The 18,803-nt window shown below is 54.5% G+C and overlaps 1 protein-coding gene and 1 long non-coding RNA gene across 2 annotated transcripts; both read left to right on the forward strand.

The window, feature by feature from the left end:
* The first annotated feature begins 1,063 nt into the window (after nt 1-1,063).
* On the forward strand, nt 1,064-18,074 carry FDX2 (ferredoxin 2). The gene is made up of 5 exons (XM_055003178.1): nt 1,064-1,193; nt 2,481-2,520; nt 3,395-3,501; nt 4,896-4,983; nt 17,254-18,074. The coding sequence occupies exons 1-5, from the start codon at nt 1,073-1,075 to the stop codon at nt 17,408-17,410; spliced, it is 513 nt and encodes a 170-aa protein (XP_054859153.1). The 5' UTR covers nt 1,064-1,072; the 3' UTR covers nt 17,411-18,074.
* Nucleotides 7,717-8,832, forward strand: LOC129345941 (uncharacterized). Its single transcript, XR_008598655.1, has 3 exons — nt 7,717-7,977; nt 8,298-8,349; nt 8,708-8,832. It is a non-coding gene; the product is annotated as an uncharacterized LOC129345941 (long non-coding RNA).
* Nucleotides 18,075-18,803: the final 729 nt, after the last annotated feature.

Consider the following 18,803-nt stretch of genomic DNA (forward strand, 5'->3'; position numbering starts at 1 on the left):
CACCATGCCCTTTTGTTCTTCATTCGTTTCCAGGGGCACCATTCCCACCCTGTTTTGTGTGCATGTCTGAGTTTGCGCACAAGACTATAGGAGATGGTTACGGGCAGAGACTGGGCAGAGACGTGGTTTCTCAGCATGGATGGTCAGCACTGGGCCCCAGGAAAGGTGCCCAGCCAACACGTCTGCTGGAATTTGACATTGTAGGTTGCTGCTTGTTTTCCCACTGGGCCCACTTCTGTGACTTTAACATCAGTCCTACACTTAGAGATAAACGCAAGTGAAGATTTTCCCTTTCCTGTAAGGTACTTCCTTTGTCACTTTGAAGCAAGCTCCATGGCCCCTGGGAATACCTGCATGCCAAGTGTCAACCCGGTTGAAATAAGTTTAACTGTCATAGTTATCTCCATGAAAGCATAACAGCTTTGGGAGGATGTTGAGAATTCACCTGAAAAGAAATGGAGATCCCAACCTGTGGTTTTATAGTCTAAAATGACCCAATACCTAAGGAAATGGAATGGGAAAGGGAAGAGGAAGGGAAATCAGCAAGGAAAGGAGTGGGAAGATGAACCTTTCATTACTTCTTGAAGAAGATGGCGCACAGAGGAATGAGAAAGCCAGCACTACAGAGAGGCAGCTATAAGGGAAATGCACAACAGCAGATGGGGGAGCAATGACTCAACCTTTAGTGGCCAGGATTTGCTGGGATTTGACTTTGTAAGTGGCCGCTTGTTTTCCCACCGGACCCACTTCAGAGATCAGTTCCCTGGAGAAAACTGCTGTTTTGGAGGGTAGACTTTATGGTACTCTATCATGTCCCTCCCCAAACTCCGTCCTTCACATGCTTCACCCCCAGAATCTCCAGGAATTTCCCAGCCGGGAGCTGGCAACCCCAGGGCCAGCTCCCTGGCGGGGGAGAAGGCCTCGCCCTTTCTCGGAGCCTGCGGGGCCGGGCCACGCTCCCTACCCCTTGCCCGGGTGGGCGGGGAAAGGCCTGGGCGCCGGGCAAGGCCTCGTCTCCATGGAAACCGCCGCCGCCCTCTGACCCCTCGCCGGTAGTCACGTGGCGCCTGTCATGGCGGCCTCCTGGGCGGCGGGCCGAGGCGCCGCAGCCCTTCCACGCCCGGGGCTCCTCTGCGCCGCGGGGCGGCTCCTGCTCCGGCCCAGGCGGGCCCGGCGGCGCTTCCACACGGCAGGTGGGGAGCGGGCGAGAGACGGGGCCCGCTGCGCCCTGGGGGGAGCCGGGCTGGGTGGGGTCTTAGGGGACCTTGGCCAAGGGGAGAAGGCCTTTCTCGGAGCGACCGGGCTGCAGCCCTTGCTCTACTTTAGTAGAGTTGCCAGCCCCCAGGGGGTGGTTGGAGATCTCCCGGTATTACATCTGATTTTCAGGCCACAGAGATCAGTTCACCTCCAGAAAATAGCTCCTTTGGAGGGTGGATTCTATGGAATTATACCCTGCTGAGGTCCTTCTTCTCCCCAAACCCTGCCTTCTCCAGGCTTCACCCCCCCCCCCAAATCTTCAGGAATTTCCCAACATGGACCTGGCAGCCAGATCCCAGTGTCGTGTAGTGGTTAGAGGGTCAGACTAGGACCTTGGCCAAGGGGAGAAGGCCTTTCTTTGAGCAACTATGCCACATCTGTTGCTCTGCTTTAGTCCTTGCTTAAAGACTCTGGCATGTGAGTCTTGTGACTCGTAAACATTTGTTTTTTATAAAATGTGTGTTTTATAGAAGCTTTTGAAATTAATGGGATTAATCAGTTTCTCTGTTGGGAACCCACAAGCAACCCTTGTAGAAATTAGAACGTTAATCTGCGGTGTGCAGGTCACTGAGAAGAACAGGATGAGCCTATGATATTGACTCCAATGCAAAACCAGTGCTGCAATCCTAAACAGAGTTATTCCAGTCTAAAACCATTGAAATCAGTGGGCTTAAACAGAAATGACTGTTTAGGATTGCGTTGTAGTTTTTTCTCCCCAGGTATACTGTAAAAGCTCTGAGCTGGATAGCCCAGGCAAGCCTGATCTCAGATTTTGGAAGTGGAGTCAGCCTTGGTTAATAATTGGATGGAAGACCTCCAAGGAAGACCAGGGTTGCAGAGGCAGGCAACAGCAAACCACCTGTTAGTCTGTTCCCTTGAAAACCCCACCAGGGGTCACCATAAGCCGGCTAGGACTTGATAGAATCAGAATCAATGTATTGTGTTTGGTGATAGGCTGTCACAAAATAACAGAAGTGGCTTGACCATATTTTCCTCCACCACCGCTATACCATGTCATTTTAAATTCACATACATGTTACAGTTAAATTCACATTTAAAAGTTAGGCCATTTTGAGATGGAGACACCCCCCTCCCGTCAATCAACCCACACAGTGCAATCCCCAGGGTGCTATATTGGAATATGGTGCAGTGGATACCAAGGTCATTGGAGTAAGCAAGCTGGAGGAATGTTAATGCTGTGGTTTTTCTCCCCCCACCTCAAGTAACCTACCAGGCAGAAGATGAGAATTCTATGGCAGAAGTGTGAGTATCATGAAATACAATTTGCAGTAGGTAACAATGTAAAAGATTCAGAAAAATTGAGACAGGAAAGCAAGGGGTTTTTCCCTCTCTTGAGGACTCCCCTTTCCACACACTTTTGAGAAATTTATTTGTTTTTCAGATAGATGAATGGAATACTTATAAAGGCAAGATTTTGTTTTAGATGTCATGGGCACCTGCAGAATGTTTTCTGATATTTGTGCAAAAGACTTCACAATTTTCATATAAAGAAAAGGAAATATTATAGCACTTTATTGAGGCTTAGGGTCTCCACTGCAGTGTGCTGTAGTCCATAAGAAGTTCGATGAAAAGCATCTTTTGCATGGCATGCATACCAGCTTGGATCCCTGGATCTCAGAAACGGGGCTGAGGAAAGTCTGGCTTCCACATAGGTCAAATAGACCAGGAGTTTGGTTCTTGTCTGAAGGATCTAACCAGTCTGAGAGAACAGAATCATAGGGCTGATGGGTTACTGTTGTTTAAGAAATGTTTAAACTCTGAAACCAAAGAGGGCCAGATCGCCTGCTTCACAGATTTGATCAAAACAGTAATTTGGCTTTTAGTTCCTGTGCTTAACAGAAACTCATTCAAAGTTTTCAGAAAAGCACCTTACTGAGTTGCCACAGCATGTCTCTGTAACTAATTGCATGATCGCTTGAAAAAACAGGCAGGAGAAAGTTGATAATTGTATGGGCAGGGTTTTTTTTTTAAAGGGAGTTGTTCAGAATTAAAAATCATGCCAACTATGAAATCTGGGGTAGCATCTGTTTTTATAGCCTTTTCATATGTGGGAGCTATGGAAAATGGATGGATTTGAGCTCTCTAATAATTCTAGCTGCTTTTTTTTCTGCCTCAGAGTGAACGTGGTGTTTGTAGACCGATCTGGCCAAAGGGTCCCTGTGCAAGGCAGAGTTGGGGATGATGTTCTGCGCTTGGCTCAAAGGCACGGCATTGAACTGGAAGGTGCGTCTCAGAAACATAAGGAAAGCCTGCTGCCGGATTGTGCCAAAGGCCCATTATCGGGAGCGAGCAGGCACACGAACATCACTCCCGGCCTACAGTCACCTATCAGTTACTGTGCTCAGTTCAAGGGATTAGTTATCACATACAAAGCTCTTCACGGCCTTCCTCCACGGCAGCTTCACTCATCTGAACAGGGTCTCCTGCAGGTGCCACCCTGCACATGGGCGAAATCAACAGCAGCCCGTACACAGGCTTTCCTACCCTGTGGAACAGGCCGGTCTGCCTGAGGAGGTCAGGAGAGCCCTCAATCTGCTGGCTTTCCACAAACTATACAAAACCAAATTATTCAAAAAGGCTTTTTACTTAGGATGGCTGTATTTGGGGCGGGGGTGGGGGCGGTTTCAGATGCTTCACTAATGAGTTAGGGACCATAGATTTCACCCACTATGTTGCCTTATTTACTATCTGTTGTTTTAAATATGCGCTCCTATGAGCTACCTGTGCTTCATGTGGTCTAATGTCAGCCCTAGGACATGAAGGCCACAGTCACTTCATCCCTCACCCCCCCCACCCCCAAAAAATCTGGTACTGTGCTTCTAAACTTGGAAATTCTACTGAAGTGATTCATAGCAACCAAAAGATCGGTTTTCCAGGAATTTTTCTAATCAGCATGGCATTTTGTCTTGGAAATTAGATACAAATAGTGCAAAGAAATTCTATCTGTTGTCTATCCTGAATCTATCACTCCTCTTTTTCACTGGGTGATCCTAAGTTCAAATGTTATGGAACAGAAGACAAAAGTTCTTTCTCTCTTTGTTTTTTCAATGTCAGCCATAATGTTATAAACCTTTGTCACGTGCTGCCCTCTTGACTTAGTTGTCTTTTTTCCGACTTGAAATGCCCCAAACTCTTTGTGGGCCTTTCTGGAAAGACGAACACATGGAACTGCCTTATCCTGAATCAGAACATCAGTCCACCTAGGTCAGTATCATCTAAGACTGGCAGAGCTCTCCAGGGTCTCAGGCAGAGGTCACATATTGCTTGATCCTTTTTTAAAAAACTGGAGATGCTGGGGATTGAACCTGGGAACTTCTGCACACCAAGCACGTGATCTACCACTGAGCCACAGCCCCTCACTCTATAATATATTTCCATGGAAACTGGACCACAAACAGCTTGGCTAAGGGGAGTCCAGACCCTTTTCTGCACTTTCCCAGTTCTTTGGTATCCATGCTGCGATAAGAGTGACCGTCCACACATCCTGCTTTTCTTTCTTGTGTTTTCTCCTCCTGGCTGAATGACAGAACCATCAAGTCCAGTACAGGCTGTGTTGGGTTTGAGCTGTGAACGCCCAGGTTGTTTTTTCAGCTGGCCTTCCTTTTTTGGTTTTCCAGGAGCCTGTGAAGCTTCTTTGGCCTGTTCCACCTGCCACGTCTATGTGAGCCATGACTTTGTGGACAAGCTTCCCTCCCCGGATGAACGGTAGAGTCCATCTTCACTCTTTTCTCATAGAGGCAGTGGAGGGGGGAGCAGACTGTCTTCAGCTGAGCGGTTTGAAGACTGGACTGCCTTGGCTGGGGACAAATTCACTTCCCCTAGCTGAAAAGACTTATAGGGGTTCTCCCAGTTCAAAGGTATCCCCAGAGGTTTCTTTTGAGGGGGGGGGGCTCCTCTCTTTTAACATGAGAGATTTATGCAATTACTCTTTTATCTTATTCTGATTTTGCTAGTATTAGGGGGGGGCAGGAGCTATGGAAGGCAGTAGGGAAAGAGGAAGACCTAAAACGAGATGGCTTGACTCGATAAAAGAAGAAAAGTTCTCCAGTTTGCAGGATCTGGACAAGTCTGCTAATTTTGGAGGTCTTTCATTCATAGGGTTATCATAAGTTGGAGGTGACTTGACAGCACATCACACACACACACACACACAGAGAGAGAGAGAGAGAGAGAGAGAGAGAGAGAAAGAGAGAGGAACTATGCCAGGCACTATGGTCTCAGATCCCGCAGCCCATGGAAGTTCTATGCAGCCCTCCTCTTAGCTTCCAAGATTTCAGCCTGTATGCTTTAAAGAACATCTTCACACAGCCATAAGGCCTAGAAGCTTTCTTTTTCTTTTCTTTTTTAAAGTGAGATTCAGAATCACAGCACCAGCTACACATATTCAGTCCCTTCAGCAGTTCAGATTGATCTTCTCTAGATGATGTCAGTGTCCATCTGGTAATAGGGTGCTTAGTGCAGAAATGTATGTTTATTTGCATCTCATCCTTCTTTCAAAGAACTCAGGACTTATTTCATACTAGCAATAGCTCTGTGAGGCAGGCTGTGTTCTTTGTGTGTGTGTGTGTGTGTGTGTGTGTGTTCTGCTGTGCCTATCCAGTGGGCAAGAAGGAACAGTCCTATTTCACTAATTTTCATTCAGGTGAATTTAGATTTTTCCTGCCATAATTAAGGAAAGAGAGCTTTCCCAGTGGCCATTTTTGTGTTGAATGCATGGAGATACTGCTGTTTATGCCTATGTTCAGCATTCATGCTTGGTAGCAGTTCTTTGCTTTTTTTGCCATTTACACTTGGTTGTTTGGGAGACTAAAATGACATGTGCATTGGACCTGAGAGTAGATCCTCAAACATGGCTTTCTGCATGTCCTTGGAGTCACTGTTTCCCCAGTGGCTTCTGTTTACCACATTGATGTATTCCTTTCCGCTGGTGCACATGAGATGGTTTGCATTGTAAAATAATGGTTTCTAGTCAAGTAGACATGATACAAAAAGAAAAAAGGACAGGGATGCAAGAAGTGAATGAGCCATTTCAGGTCATTACTCTTCCATAATGACGTAGGACGACCAGGTGTATACTTGCAGTGTTTTTGTGCCTTTTCCAAGCCCTGCTTGTGTTAATACAACGTAGACTGACACTGTTTTTTTTTATCCCATAGCAACCTAATTGGCATACGATTGGTTTTCTCCTGTAACTGCCTAATATTCCTTTCCAGTGCTACTTCCTGGCCACTTTGCAGCCATATTTGGCTTTTCTTTTTAATGAGCAACTTAATTGGCCCTTGTTGAATTTTATTCACTTCCAGTCTGTCCATTAAGAGCCCCGTGGCGCAGAGTGGTAACCTGCAGTACTGCAGCCCAAGCTCTGCTCACGACCTGAGTTTGATCCTGGTGGAAGCCAGGTTCAGGTAGCCAGCTCAAGGTTGACTCAGCCTCCCATCCTTCCGAGGTTGGTAAAATGAGTACCCGGTTTTCTGGGGGTAAAGTGTAGATGACCGTGGAAGACAATGGCAAAGCACCCTGTAACAAAAAGTCTGCCAAGAAAATGTCATGATGTGACGTCACCCCATGGGTCAGTAATGACTCGGTGCTTGCACAGGGAACTACCTCTACCTTTGTACACTGTTAAGGGTATATGTGGTGTGAATATTCTGGGGGCACTTGGCACGCTGATAACCATGGATAAATATGGGGTGGTGGTGGTGATAGGATGTGGCTGAAAAGGGAACAGAAATGACCTCAGGGGGTGTTATTTGCTCCATTGGGGAGCTACACATGCAAGTACTCTGTGCACAGGCAGCCCCCAGTGGGACAAATAACATTTCCCCGGGGCCTAAGCTAGAAAGCCTTTCTTGCTTCATTTGTGCATTAAAGGCACTTCTTGTATTCTCCCAGCCATTTGTGGCCCCAGATTCATGTCACCCCTGAATTCTGTAAATGCACTGGTGGAGAAGAGCTTTTGGTTGTCGTGAGTGGGGGGGGGGAACGCAGCAGGCAAAGCCAGTGAAATGCAAAAACGGTTTAATCAACGTGCTCCAAGTATCAGAGGGGAAACTTCAAAACCTTTCATCCTAACTACCTCACAGGGGCTGTTCTGAATTTAAAATGGAGGAGGGGAGAACTGTTGGGATTTTAGAAAGTGGTCTACACTCAGTCGTAAAAGTGTTGTTGTGTTACGGGCAGCCCAATCCTAAGAAGGGCACGGAAAGTGAACAGGAACCGAACTAAGGCTTGCGAGGGCGCATCTAGCCCGTACGCCCGCGTAAGTGGCCTTCCGCCCGCGCTGGGACGCGGCGCTGGCCCGCCGGCGGGCCAGCACCGGTGCAAGCCACAGGCGCCCGGGCGGCGGCGCAGAAGTGGCGTAGAGCCCTACGCCGACGCAGGGGGGGGCGGGGAGCAAGGCGGGGTCGGAGTTAGTCCGCTCCCTAAGCTCCTCCAGAAGCGGGAACGCCCACAGCGGCGCAAAAAAGCTACGCCACGGAAAAAGAAGGCGTAGCCCATAGGCGTCCATGGAACGGCGAAAAATCAGCCCCCTCTCTGAGCGCCTCGCCCCGCCCCTATGGCCCGAAGGAGCATAGGATGAGAACTATCCCGGGGACCAATCAGCGTGCGCGCCCGGCATGGACGAGCCCCCCTCTCTGCACCCAATCACCTGCGACCGCGTCCTACAAAACATCCGGCCAGCACCGCCCAAACCCCCAGGTAAGTGAGCACTCGGCCGGAGGCTCTGCCCGTCTGCTGAGTGGCATTGCCCCTTTGAAAACCGAAACGGGCTGAGGGCATTCACATTGGCAGGCGCAGAATGCACTCAGGGGACTTTGCGAAAAACTGGGGGAACTTCGCATAAAGGGGAAGAGGTGCCTAACTGCCTAACTCTCTTTCTACCGTGATAGAAAGAATGACTCCACAGCTAACTGATGCATGCTAGTTGCTTCTAACTAAGCACAAACAAACTAACCCTTCCGTGGCAGAAGGGAATGACACTTTGCAAATTAACCGCATGCTCTCCCGTTTCCTTGCAGGTGCCCTGACTCTTGCGCTCCCACCTGGTGATGACCGACAGAGCGCTGACAGGTAAGGAGGAGGTGGGGGGGCATTCCGCAGATTAGTGCAAACCGCCCATTCACCTGAACCCACCCGCTCACTTGCCGCTTTGGGTGAGGCCCAGCAGGGGTGGGGGGCAACCATGCCCGCCCCTGGCTGCCTCAGAGGCAGGCGCCTCGAAAACCACATGTGGCCAGGTGTTTGTTGTGACCAGCTCATTCTCTCCCTTAAAGGTAAAGGCTTGCCAAGGCCGAGTGCATCCTCACCAGACCGTCATGCATCAGCTGCTGCCCTCGACCATGTGCAACCCCCCCCCGGATGGCGGAGTGTGGGGCTTGCCTTGCCAGTGGAACGAGGCAAAGCCCACACGTGTCTTTTTCCCCCACAGGCACGTCCAGGGCATGGCTGCTCCCCCGCGCCCCGCCCTCCCCAAACATCTCTGACGGACGGTTGGCTGCAGCCCAGGAAGCACCGTCGCGCCGCGGCCTGCATCCCAGCCCCGCCCCTCCGAGCGGGAAGGAGGGCTGTGTGGAATGCTCCGGCTCCCTCGCCAGCCTAAACGCAAGCCCGCTCTTTCCAGTGCAATAAAACGAGATGTACAACAACTGTTTTCTGTGTCTGCGAGTCTGACTTCGTCCTCCGCCCCTCCCCCAACACTCCCGTCACATCTCCCCACCTGCACATTGCCACAAATGTATCCGACACACCCCATCTTGCCTCCCCGCCCCCTCCCTCCTCCTCCCCCCCTCCTCCTCTGTATTTGACCAGTGTCTGTACCACCCATCTGCTGAAGAGAACTTGATTCTCAGAAGCCTATGCCACAATAAAATTGGATAGTTTTAAAGGTGCTATGGGACCCTTTTTGAATTCGCTACCACAGGCTAACACGGCTAACTCCCCTGCATCTATGGCCAGGTAGAGGGTTGGGGCGGGGCATGTGAGCGGGGAGGGGGATCAATCCCCGGTGGGGAGAATAGCTGGCACCCGATAAGCAAGGGAGAGGGTGGTGCGAGCTGCCGCTGCAAGGGAGCGGGAGATGGCAGGGGAAACGGTCCACTCGCGGGAATCCTAGCCCCCACCAATGGAGAATCCAGGGTGGTGGCAGGCGGATGCCATATCCCGGGCAGGAGGTCTCGCGCGCCTGGGGAGGGTCGCCCCCATCGCAGCCGCAGCCCCAGCAACACAGTCCCATGAGCGGCCGCCTCCCAGAGTGGGTCCAGCCCCTCGGGCGTCTGCAGCAGCCCCATTGGTCATTCCACCCCAGGGCGTCCTGCCTCGCATCCAATCCCGTGGAGCAGTTGCCAGCCTCCCACGCCAACAGGCCATGGTTGTTGGGAGGGGTGGGGTGTGTCCGAGGCTGCGCGTGGCTCCGCCCTGGCTCGGCGCCGTCTCCTGCGTTCAGCAATTGTGGCCACTCGCGTTGCCCTGCCGGGGGGGGGAACCACTCCGAGGCTGCCAGCCCCGCCAATCCTGCAGGGAAGGCCGCTGGCCCCGCCCACAGGGGCAGTGGAAGAGCGCATCAGCTGCGCAAAGTGGCTAAAATGCGGGAGCCCGAGGCCTCCCGGCTGGCTGCCACAGCGTGCCCCTTCCCCGGCCGGGCCATGCAGGCTGGGTGGCCACCCCAGGCCCGGGAGGGCCCCCTGATGGCAGGTTGCGTGACTGCCCCAGCTCAGGGCGGCATGCCAGGCAGGGCAGGTGCGTTAGGGCAATATGGAAGACATGCCAGAGCGGCCCCTGGCCAGTCCTTGTGCATCCTAAGCCCCCCCCCCTTGGAAGGGATGCGCTGTCACCGCGGGCCTGGTCATGCACTCATGGTGCCAGGGCAGGATATGGCTGGCAGTTCACCAAACTATCGCAGGCAGACACGGGTCCATGTGTAGATGAGCTTTATTCCCAGTCCCACGGCGCAACGTACAGCCAGGCCCAAGGGTTCACGTCCCGCAAGGATGCACTTGAGCAGCACAGCATCCCCGCAAGGGAAGAGGGCCCTGGGGCCATAGGAAGCCAACCACCACGGCCCCCTCCCCTCCAACCCACAGGTCTGAGACGGGGGGGGGGGGGCCTGTGCTGAACCTATCCATGAACTATGCAGCTGCCAGACAGAAGATAGGGAATTGTTACATCTCAGACCCTCCAAGGTCATGCCGGCGGGCGGTGTAGTTCGGTGGGCAGCACAGAAACACTATACCCACAGCGGTCCCGGCTGCATGGAGGGCGACGGGTGGCGGGAGCAGTGGGCGGCCAGGCTCGGGGCCCAGCTCATTGCCAAGGCTGCCGGGAATGACCTCCTGGCAGATGAGGGTGCAATGACTGCACGGCCAGTTTACCTGGAGGAGCTCTTCCCTGGCCGTGCGGAGGAGGCCCACCTCATACGAGCGTGGCTAGACACGGCGCTGTGCGAGGTGGAGCATGACCTCCTGGAAGAGGAGGTGGCTGCGGGCCCCGCGCGCAGTAAGTCAGGGTCCTCGGCGCCATCCAGGGAGCCTCCTCCGCTGCCACAGAGGGCAGGCCATAAGGGCCCGGAGGCGTCCCAGCCACTTCCGTCGAGGCGCAGGTTGCAGGTGCTTGCAGCAGATGCCGGGCTGCCACCAACGGGTGCCCCCCCTCCCTCTCTCCCCCCTCTGCAGGGACCATCAATGACAGGTGGATGGCTGCCATGGACCGGGTTCACGGGGCATTCCAGCAGGCGCGGGCAGCGGCACCATGTGAGTCTCGCCAACAGGAGGGGCACGGGCATGTGGGGTGGGGCGGCCTGCGGCCGCGACAACAACCCCAGAGCCCACAGGGGCCCTGACGCTCCCATCCCCCACCTCTTGCCCCCACAGCGGCGCCCGCCCGGAGCCCCTCGCCAGATGAGGAGGAACTTGGGAGGGGCTTCACCGCCTGGTCTCCACCCCGCTACCCGCCACCCGCTGAAGACCCAGAGGGTGACCCAGTGGAGGGGCCTGGCAGGAAGCGGCCGAAGCTGGAGCCCGTCCCCGCAGACGGCCGGGCAGCTGCCGATATGCCATCCCAGGCACAGGCATCTTGGACCCCAGCCGGGCCCCTGCTCTGTAACGGGGATGCCGTGGCGGGGTCGCTGGCCTCCCCCTGCTCCGACGCGCTACCTAGCCCTCACCCTCCTGGCTGCTGAGGCCGGGGTTCTGGGTTGGCAAGCTGCTCTCTGGGCGCCTGATGCGGCCCTGGAATCGATTGGGAATAAAGCCAAGTTCATTAACCGCTTTTCCCGTGCAGCCCGTCCATGGGGGGCGGTGGCTGCTGGCCGGGGCGGCTTTCCCATGCTCTCTACATGCAGGGGTTGAGGGAGCGGGGACTCGGAGGGGCCGCCTGGGACACCATAGGGGCGTAAAGGGCGAGTGTTTGGCCGGCCGAGCCCCCCATGGCCAGGCATGGCCCTCAGCGCGCAGCATGCCACAGGTGCTCCGCGACCCTGTCTCGCACAGCTCGGTCATGCTCCTGGGGCTCTGCCGGGGCGTCAGGAGAAAGGCGACCGGCGGGCGGCAGCCAGGGGTCCTCGCCTGGGCCCTCTGTGGCTGGCAAGGGGAGCTGCTGGCGCACGGCAATATTGTGCAGCATGACACAGGCAGCCACGAGCTTGGCGACGGTGAACGGCTGCATGGCCAGGCGGCCGCCCGTGTGATGGAGGCATCTGAAGCGCATTTTCAGCTGACCGAAAGCACGTTCGATCACCATCCTCGTGCGCCGGTGGGCCTGGTTGTAGTTGGCTCTGTCGGCGGGCTCATCCGCAGGGTATGGCGTCAGGAGGTAAGGCAGCAATGGATAGCCACGGTCACCTGCAAGGGGAGGCGGAGTTAGGATCTCCCTTCCCATCCCCGTCCCCTCACAGCTCCCCCACCAACTCCTGACCTAGGAGCCAGCCTCTCCCCTCAGGCCATGATGACAGGAGCCTGTTCAGGCCGGAGGTGGTGAAGATCTGTGCGTCGTGGACGCTTCCCGGGAACTTGGCAACGAGGTCCGTGAAGATCCCCTGGTGGTCACAGGCTGCCTGGACATTGATACTGTAGAACCGGTGCCGATTCCTGTAGACCTGCGGCTCCTCTCTGGGAGCGCATATGGCCACATGCGTGCAGTCGACTGCTCCAATCACATTGGGGAAGCCTGCAAAGGAGGAGAAGCCAGCCCGGATGGGTGCCAACTCTGCCTCCGAGGTGGGAAAGTGGATGTGCTCGCGGATCCGACCAACTAGGGCGTCCAGGAAGGCATGCAGGCAGCGGCTGGCGGATGACTGGGAGACCTCCAAGGCCTCAGCCATGACTCCCTGGAAGGAGCCGGTCGCAAGGTAGCGGAGGGACAGCAGGACCCTCTGGAGGACGGGGATGCCCCGGGGAGCCGCAGCTTGCCCCTGAAGGGCGGGCGCGAGCTCCTCGCACAGAGCCTGTATGGCTGCCCTGTCCAGGCGGAAGCGGTCCAGGCAAGTCATGTCGCCCAGGAGCAGGGATGGCACCCTGGCCTGGAACCGGCGGCGGCGTCTGAGGCGGCGCCGCCTGAGGGCCGCTCGGACAAACACGGCTGGCAGGAGGTGGCTGGTCCGGATGGCTGGGAGCCGCGGCGGCAGTGGCGGGCACCAGGCGGGGATGATCAAGGTCCTGCCTGGAAGGAACGCAGGTTGAGTTTCAGCACCCTGAACCCCCCCCCCCACGCACAGCAGCAGGCCTACCGGTCTCAGCGGCCCGTTGCAAGTGGTGCTCAGGAGCAGGTCCTCTGTCCGCTGCATGGGCCGTCCCAGCCACCCTTCCCGGTCCTGCACCCCCTGTGCCCTCCTCCATCTTGCCGAGGGGATGGGTGAGCACATGACTAGGTGGCTGGTTCCCACCACTTATCTCGGGGACCGGACATTCCAGCGGGCACTACCCCCATGTCTGCTGAGAGCACTAGTGGCGGCGGAAGCCAGCGCCAGGCAAACTGGACAGAGGCCGAGAGAGTGCTGCTTTTTGGGCTCGTGGTGGAGAATGCGGAGGTCGCCCTGAGCACGCACAGGGGCGCCTCGTCCCGGTCTCGACGACGGGCATTCTGGCAGATGGCAGCTGACAGGGTCTCGGCTGTGGGCAACGCGCCCCGCACTGCTCACTCGGCAATGAAGCGCTGGAATGATTCTTTCGGGCCCGCGCGCAAACGAGTGCGCCTCCTCATGTCTCAGGGGGTTCCTTATGAGCGGGCCCTTGACGAGGGGCTCCCAGGCCCAGAGGCGGTCATGCGAGCGGTCATCCCGGAGGCGGTGGTGGGCGGCCTGGGCGTTGAGGTCCTGCCCGGTTAGTATTTGTGGATTCAGGGAGGCGAGGGGGGGGACGTATGGATCGTGGCACATGTGTGACAGGGCCTCTCCCGTGAGTAGGCACGGCCCCTGAGGGTCCAGACCCAAGCCAGGCGGAGGCAGAGGCAGCGGAGTCTGTGCCCCCCCTGGCAGAGAGCGGGGCCCAGGAACAGACAGCCCTTCCACCGCCACAGCAAGCCCCTGCTGCCAGCGACGAGGAGCCTCAACCGGGCCCGTCGGGGGGCATGGATCCGGAGCACGGTATGTATCTGTGGCCCTGCTGCTGGTGGGGCCAGGGACCGGCTCGGCCGCCGGCCTCGGCCACACATCCAAGGCCACTCATGGCGCCGACCGGTCTCAAGACGAGGGGTTGCGGCCGCAGTTGGAATGGGTGTGCTTGGCCTGGCTCGGTGGCCTGTGGCAGCCCATGTTGGGCCGCTGCTCTTCCCTCCCTGGGGCCTCTTCCCACCCATGTCTCGCTCCAGCAGGGACCATGCGCCTGGAGATAGGCGGGGAGGTGATTGCCCAGCTGCGTGAGCTGCCACCCTCCCGGAGGACCTCTGCTGCCGGAGCGGCTCTCCTGCAGTCGCTCGGCTTCCCTGTGTCGGTGGAGGGTGAAGGTGGCCCTGGGACTCCGCCGGTTCAGGACACCTCATCGACAGAGCCGCTCGAGGAGCTGTCCCAGCCTGCAGCACCATCCCCTCCAGCCCCCCCGCCCCCGGGTGCCATGGGCCGTGTGCGGGAAGGACCTGGCTCCGCCTCTGAGGGGGAGGGGCCCATGGAGGGGATCCTTCCAGGCGCACGGGCTCGCGGCCCCCGCCCTGCCCAGCGGCTTCCCCCGACACTAGCCGCAATGTGGGCGGCGATCGAGAGGGAGCGGCTAGAGGTGCACGCTGCATGGGAGGAGGCGAACAACCGCGGCCGGGAGTTCATGGCTGCGGTACTGGAAGTGGGGGAAGGGGTCCGTGCCTCTCAAGTCCGTGCCGAAGCCCTGCTCGGGCGGCTCGTCGCCATCCTCGACCCTCCGGCCCCACCCGCTGCAGCAGCTCCACCCGCCCCAGAGGCACCCCTCCCTCGGGCCCAGTTGCGTGCGAGAGGCCGGGCCCGTGGACGGCCAAGGGGGTCCGGCCGCCGGCCTCGCCGGTGACCGCCGCTGCCGCCTTGGGGGTGGGGTGGGGTGTTTTGCTGCACAGACGGCTCTCCTACACGCCTCCCCTTCCTCACGTCTGCTGGGGGAGGTGGGATGATATAATAATAAAGGCTGATTTCTGTGCAATGGGTGTCTGTGTTCTTTGCCTTGGGATGGGGACGAGGGGGCAGGCCCGCTGTGTCTGCCTCTTGGTGGCGGCCTCAGGCCAGCCCTCCCCTTCGGCGCCACTGGGGGGCTGTCCCCTGCTGCCAGAGACTGGCTGCTGCCCTGGATTCCTCATGGCAGGGCGCCTGCCAGTCCCATGCCAACCTCTCTGGACGCGGCCGCCAGGGACTTGGTGCTACATTGGGCAAACGGGGGAAAGGCTTCTCAGACTACGCCCACCCCTCTCCTTCCCGACTGCGAGCCCCGCCCGACACACGAGCCGAGGCAGTCTGCCAGCATGGGCGCGGTTTGCCTGCTGCTCTGGGGCCTGGCCGGGATCGCGTGCTGCCCATAGGCTGCGCCTTTCCTGGCCCCTCCCCCTGACGCTTGTCAGGAACAGCGCCCTTTGGCTGCGCCTGGCGGCGGCCGTAGATCAGACCCACCCACAACACTTTCTGGTTCTCCAAAATTGCATCTCTGCGCCGCTGCAGGCGCCGCTGCGGCCACACTTTGCTGGCACAGGATCCGGCCCGGCGGCGCCGCCACACCACCAGTGCAGCCGCGTCGGCGTTGGGGCCGGCCATAGGATTGCGCTGTTAGTCAACTGGTTTGCATAGAGCCATTTAGCTGTTGAGTTAAGTTTCCCTCCATAGAAAGGGGGAGTCTTTATCCTTAATGAAGAAGATCTGGGATTCACTATTGGGCATCCAGTTATTGGGGGAGGGGGCCCAATTAGCTAGAAACACATACCAAGGTGTATACCAAGAAATAACCATTCAAGGTTTTATTGCTCTTTGTTAAGTCAGATTGTGTGTGTCTGAGTAAGCTTTCTCTATGTAGGTATCTCAGTCTGAGTCTTACCATCAAGATGTAGAAGCCAGTTTGTTAGCTATTCTTTATTTTTATCACCAATGTAACCTTTTCCCGATACATAGTGAAGTATTTTTCTAGAGCTAAACACGAGAATCTGTTCTTATTATGTTCTCATCACCCATTATCTGATTTTTTTTTTAACTGGAGATATTGGTGATTGAACCTGAAACCAACCGCTGAGCTATGGCCTCCTCAAATCCAGCCAGCCATTGCACTCAACCTTTCCCAGTGCTTCTCCTTTAGTATAGCTCCTGTCCCACATGGCTTTTGTATAGATAGGTCCCATTATCTCTAGCATAGTCTTTTTTGGTGGTCTTGGTGGCCTCCTCCTCCCTTTCTCTCTAGTAGAAAAGTGTGTTAGATCCAACCCATATGTTGTAGATTTTGGAATGCCTTATACACATTTGGAACGTTGCACAGAAGTGTCATACTGGAATATGACAGAGCAGCAATGAAACTTTAAAATACTTAATCATTTGCTATGGTAACTATTACAGTGTATTCCTGTAACAAACAAACAAACAAAATTGTTCAAGAGTAATAGATACCATATTGTGACTACAAATTAAAATAGCGGGAGACACATGGGATTAAAACCATAGGCGTGTAGGAAATATATGCATTCATAGAAACCTCTGAGTCCGCCAGATGTTGAAAAATGAACATAAGGAATACAATATAATTATACGGAAACATACAGCCAGTTTGGTGTAGTAGTTAAGAGTAGCAGGAATCTAATGTGGAGAGCCGCGTTTGATTCCCTACTCCTCATGGACTCAGTCAGACTACTGAGCTCACAGCCTTTTTATGAAATAATGCAGGTTATCTTTTCTTTTGGAAGGCTCTTGCCAGACTCCACCTATTAATATTGAATCTTATGGTCCCAACAGCATACCTAATACATGGCTATTTGTATTTCAGACTCACTATGACTATTGACATTAATGCATTTGGATATTACTAATTGTAGGCACGGTGAGATGCTTAAAACAAGTGTAGTGTCTGAATTTATTTTTAATTTATTTTGAGAGCCAGTTTGGTGTAGTGGTTAAGAGCATGGGACTCTAAATATGGAGAGCCGGGTTTGATTCCCCACTCCTCCACTTGAAGCCAGCTGGGTGACCTTGGGTCAGTCACAGCTTCTAGCTCTCTCAGCCCCACCCACCTCACAGGGTGATTGTCTTGAGCATAATAACAACACACTTTGTAAACCACTCTGAGTAGACATTAAGTTGTCCTGAAGGGCAGTATTCAATATAAATTGAATGTTGTTGTTGTTGTTATTATTACTATTAGAAGCACTTTCAGTATAAAATAGCAGAAGCTTCTGGTGCTAGTAACAAAATGATCGCTGCATGTAGGGAAGGGCCTCCTCCGTTCCTTACTTCTGGACTCTACTTGTGGGGTTGGTTGGCCGATGATCCACCCTCACAGCAGCACAGTGGCTTTGGGGTCTGCTCTGGCTCTGGTCACCTTCTTGCTTTTCTTCTCCTAGGGAGGAAGACATGTTGGACATGGCACCCTTGCTGCAGGAGAACTCACGCCTGGGCTGCCAGATCATCCTCTGCAAAGAACTGGAGGGAGCAGAGTTCACCCTCCCCAAAATCACCAGGAACTTTTACGTGGACGGACATGTCCCCAAACCGCACTGAGGATGGCAGAGCCGAGGGCTGGGTCCGATCTCCTGACGGGGGCTGAGCTGAGTCTTCCCAGCAGGCTTCCAAAGAGAGCAGAGTTGGGATGTGTTAGAAGCGGGCATGATTCTAAAAAGGGAAAAAAATGTGTTGGTGCTCCAGGAGTAAAGAAGATGGAGCTGAAGAAAGAACTACGGAACCACCCGGGAAGAGCAAGCGGCGTGCTTCCTGCAACTGCCGGTCTCTCTGTGCCTTCCCTAGGCCATGGCTGGGCTAAATGTACCCTCGTTCCTAGCGCTAGAGCTGTGCTGGAGCTTTCCCATGCCTAATGGCCTCCCCCAGATCCTGTGGGCAGCCTTAAGGGGAGAAAAAGGGGGCACCACCTGACTTTTCAAAGGATATAAGGCTATACAGCACACTCAATGTAGTGGGTGACGGGAGGGAAAGTTTGGAGTTATCTCATAAGCACTTTGGTTGCATTCTTTCTGGATCCCATCTGTTTCCCCCCTACCGTAGCACAAATAGTGCTTTAAATTGGTTTACTTGGGGGTTTTAGTTATTCATCTGGTATTCATGAAAAATTCATTGGAAACACCCATCTGTTTTTGTGGTGTACTCCTAAGTAACAAATGGGAGGTAGCGTGCCTGGAACCCCCTACTTTTATGAGTAAAGACACCATTAAAACAAGAAGCCGAGTCTGTTTTTTCTCTTCGTGCACTTTTTGGTGGCTGTAGGGGAAGAATCTCTTATCAGAAGGTGATCTTCCAATTTTTTTTTAATGAAAATACTTCTGGTTAGAAATCAGAGTCCTAGAATATGGTCCTAATCCTTGAAGGCAGGCCCTTTGTCTCCTGGGGCCTCCTAACCCTTAGAAATGCTGGTGTGGACTGGTTGCACTGAAGTGCAACAACCTTGGGAGCTGGACTTCTACGCCTTTTGCCCAGAACCAATAACCTTAAAGCACTGATTAAAGCAATAGTGCCTATTTATTTATTGCTTAATTTATGCCCTACCTTTCTGCCCAATGGGTACTGAAAGGGGCTTACATTCTTCTCCTTTTCTCCATTTGATTTTCACAGCAATCCTGTGAGGTATGTTAGGATGTGAGTGCGTGTGTGTGACTAGACCATGGTCATCCAGCAAATTTCCGTTGCAAGAGTGATCATTCAAACCTGGGTCTCCCAGATCCTAATCTGACTTGGTGTGGAACATGAACAGGAATACATGGAAAGCCCAAATGGGATGAAAATAGCTTACTAAAGGGGCATCAATCAATTTATTTCGATACAGAATCAGCTCAGGAGAGTAAAAGAATGAAAAACAAGAATAGGGAGCGCACTAAAGGGGCATCAGAAGTATCAAGGTGGGGAGTTGGCGCATTTGGAGGAGAGCGATTTCACATGCCAAGGG

The sequence above is a fragment of the Eublepharis macularius genome, chromosome 19, assembly GCF_028583425.1.
Source record: "Eublepharis macularius isolate TG4126 chromosome 19, MPM_Emac_v1.0, whole genome shotgun sequence".
NCBI lineage: Eukaryota > Metazoa > Chordata > Lepidosauria > Squamata > Eublepharidae > Eublepharis > Eublepharis macularius.

Excerpts from the sequence above, each read along its gene's own strand:
- FDX2 (XM_055003178.1), top strand. The coding sequence starts at position 1,073 with ATGGCGGCCTCCTGGGCGGCGGGCCGAGGCGCCGCAGCCCTTCCACGC. Across the intron at positions 2,521-3,394 it reads GAGAATTCTATGGCAGAAGT|AGTGAACGTGGTGTTTGTAG; the intron begins GTGAGTATCATG and ends TTTCTGCCTCAG. Across the intron at positions 3,502-4,895 it reads GCACGGCATTGAACTGGAAG|GAGCCTGTGAAGCTTCTTTG; the intron begins GTGCGTCTCAGA and ends TTGGTTTTCCAG.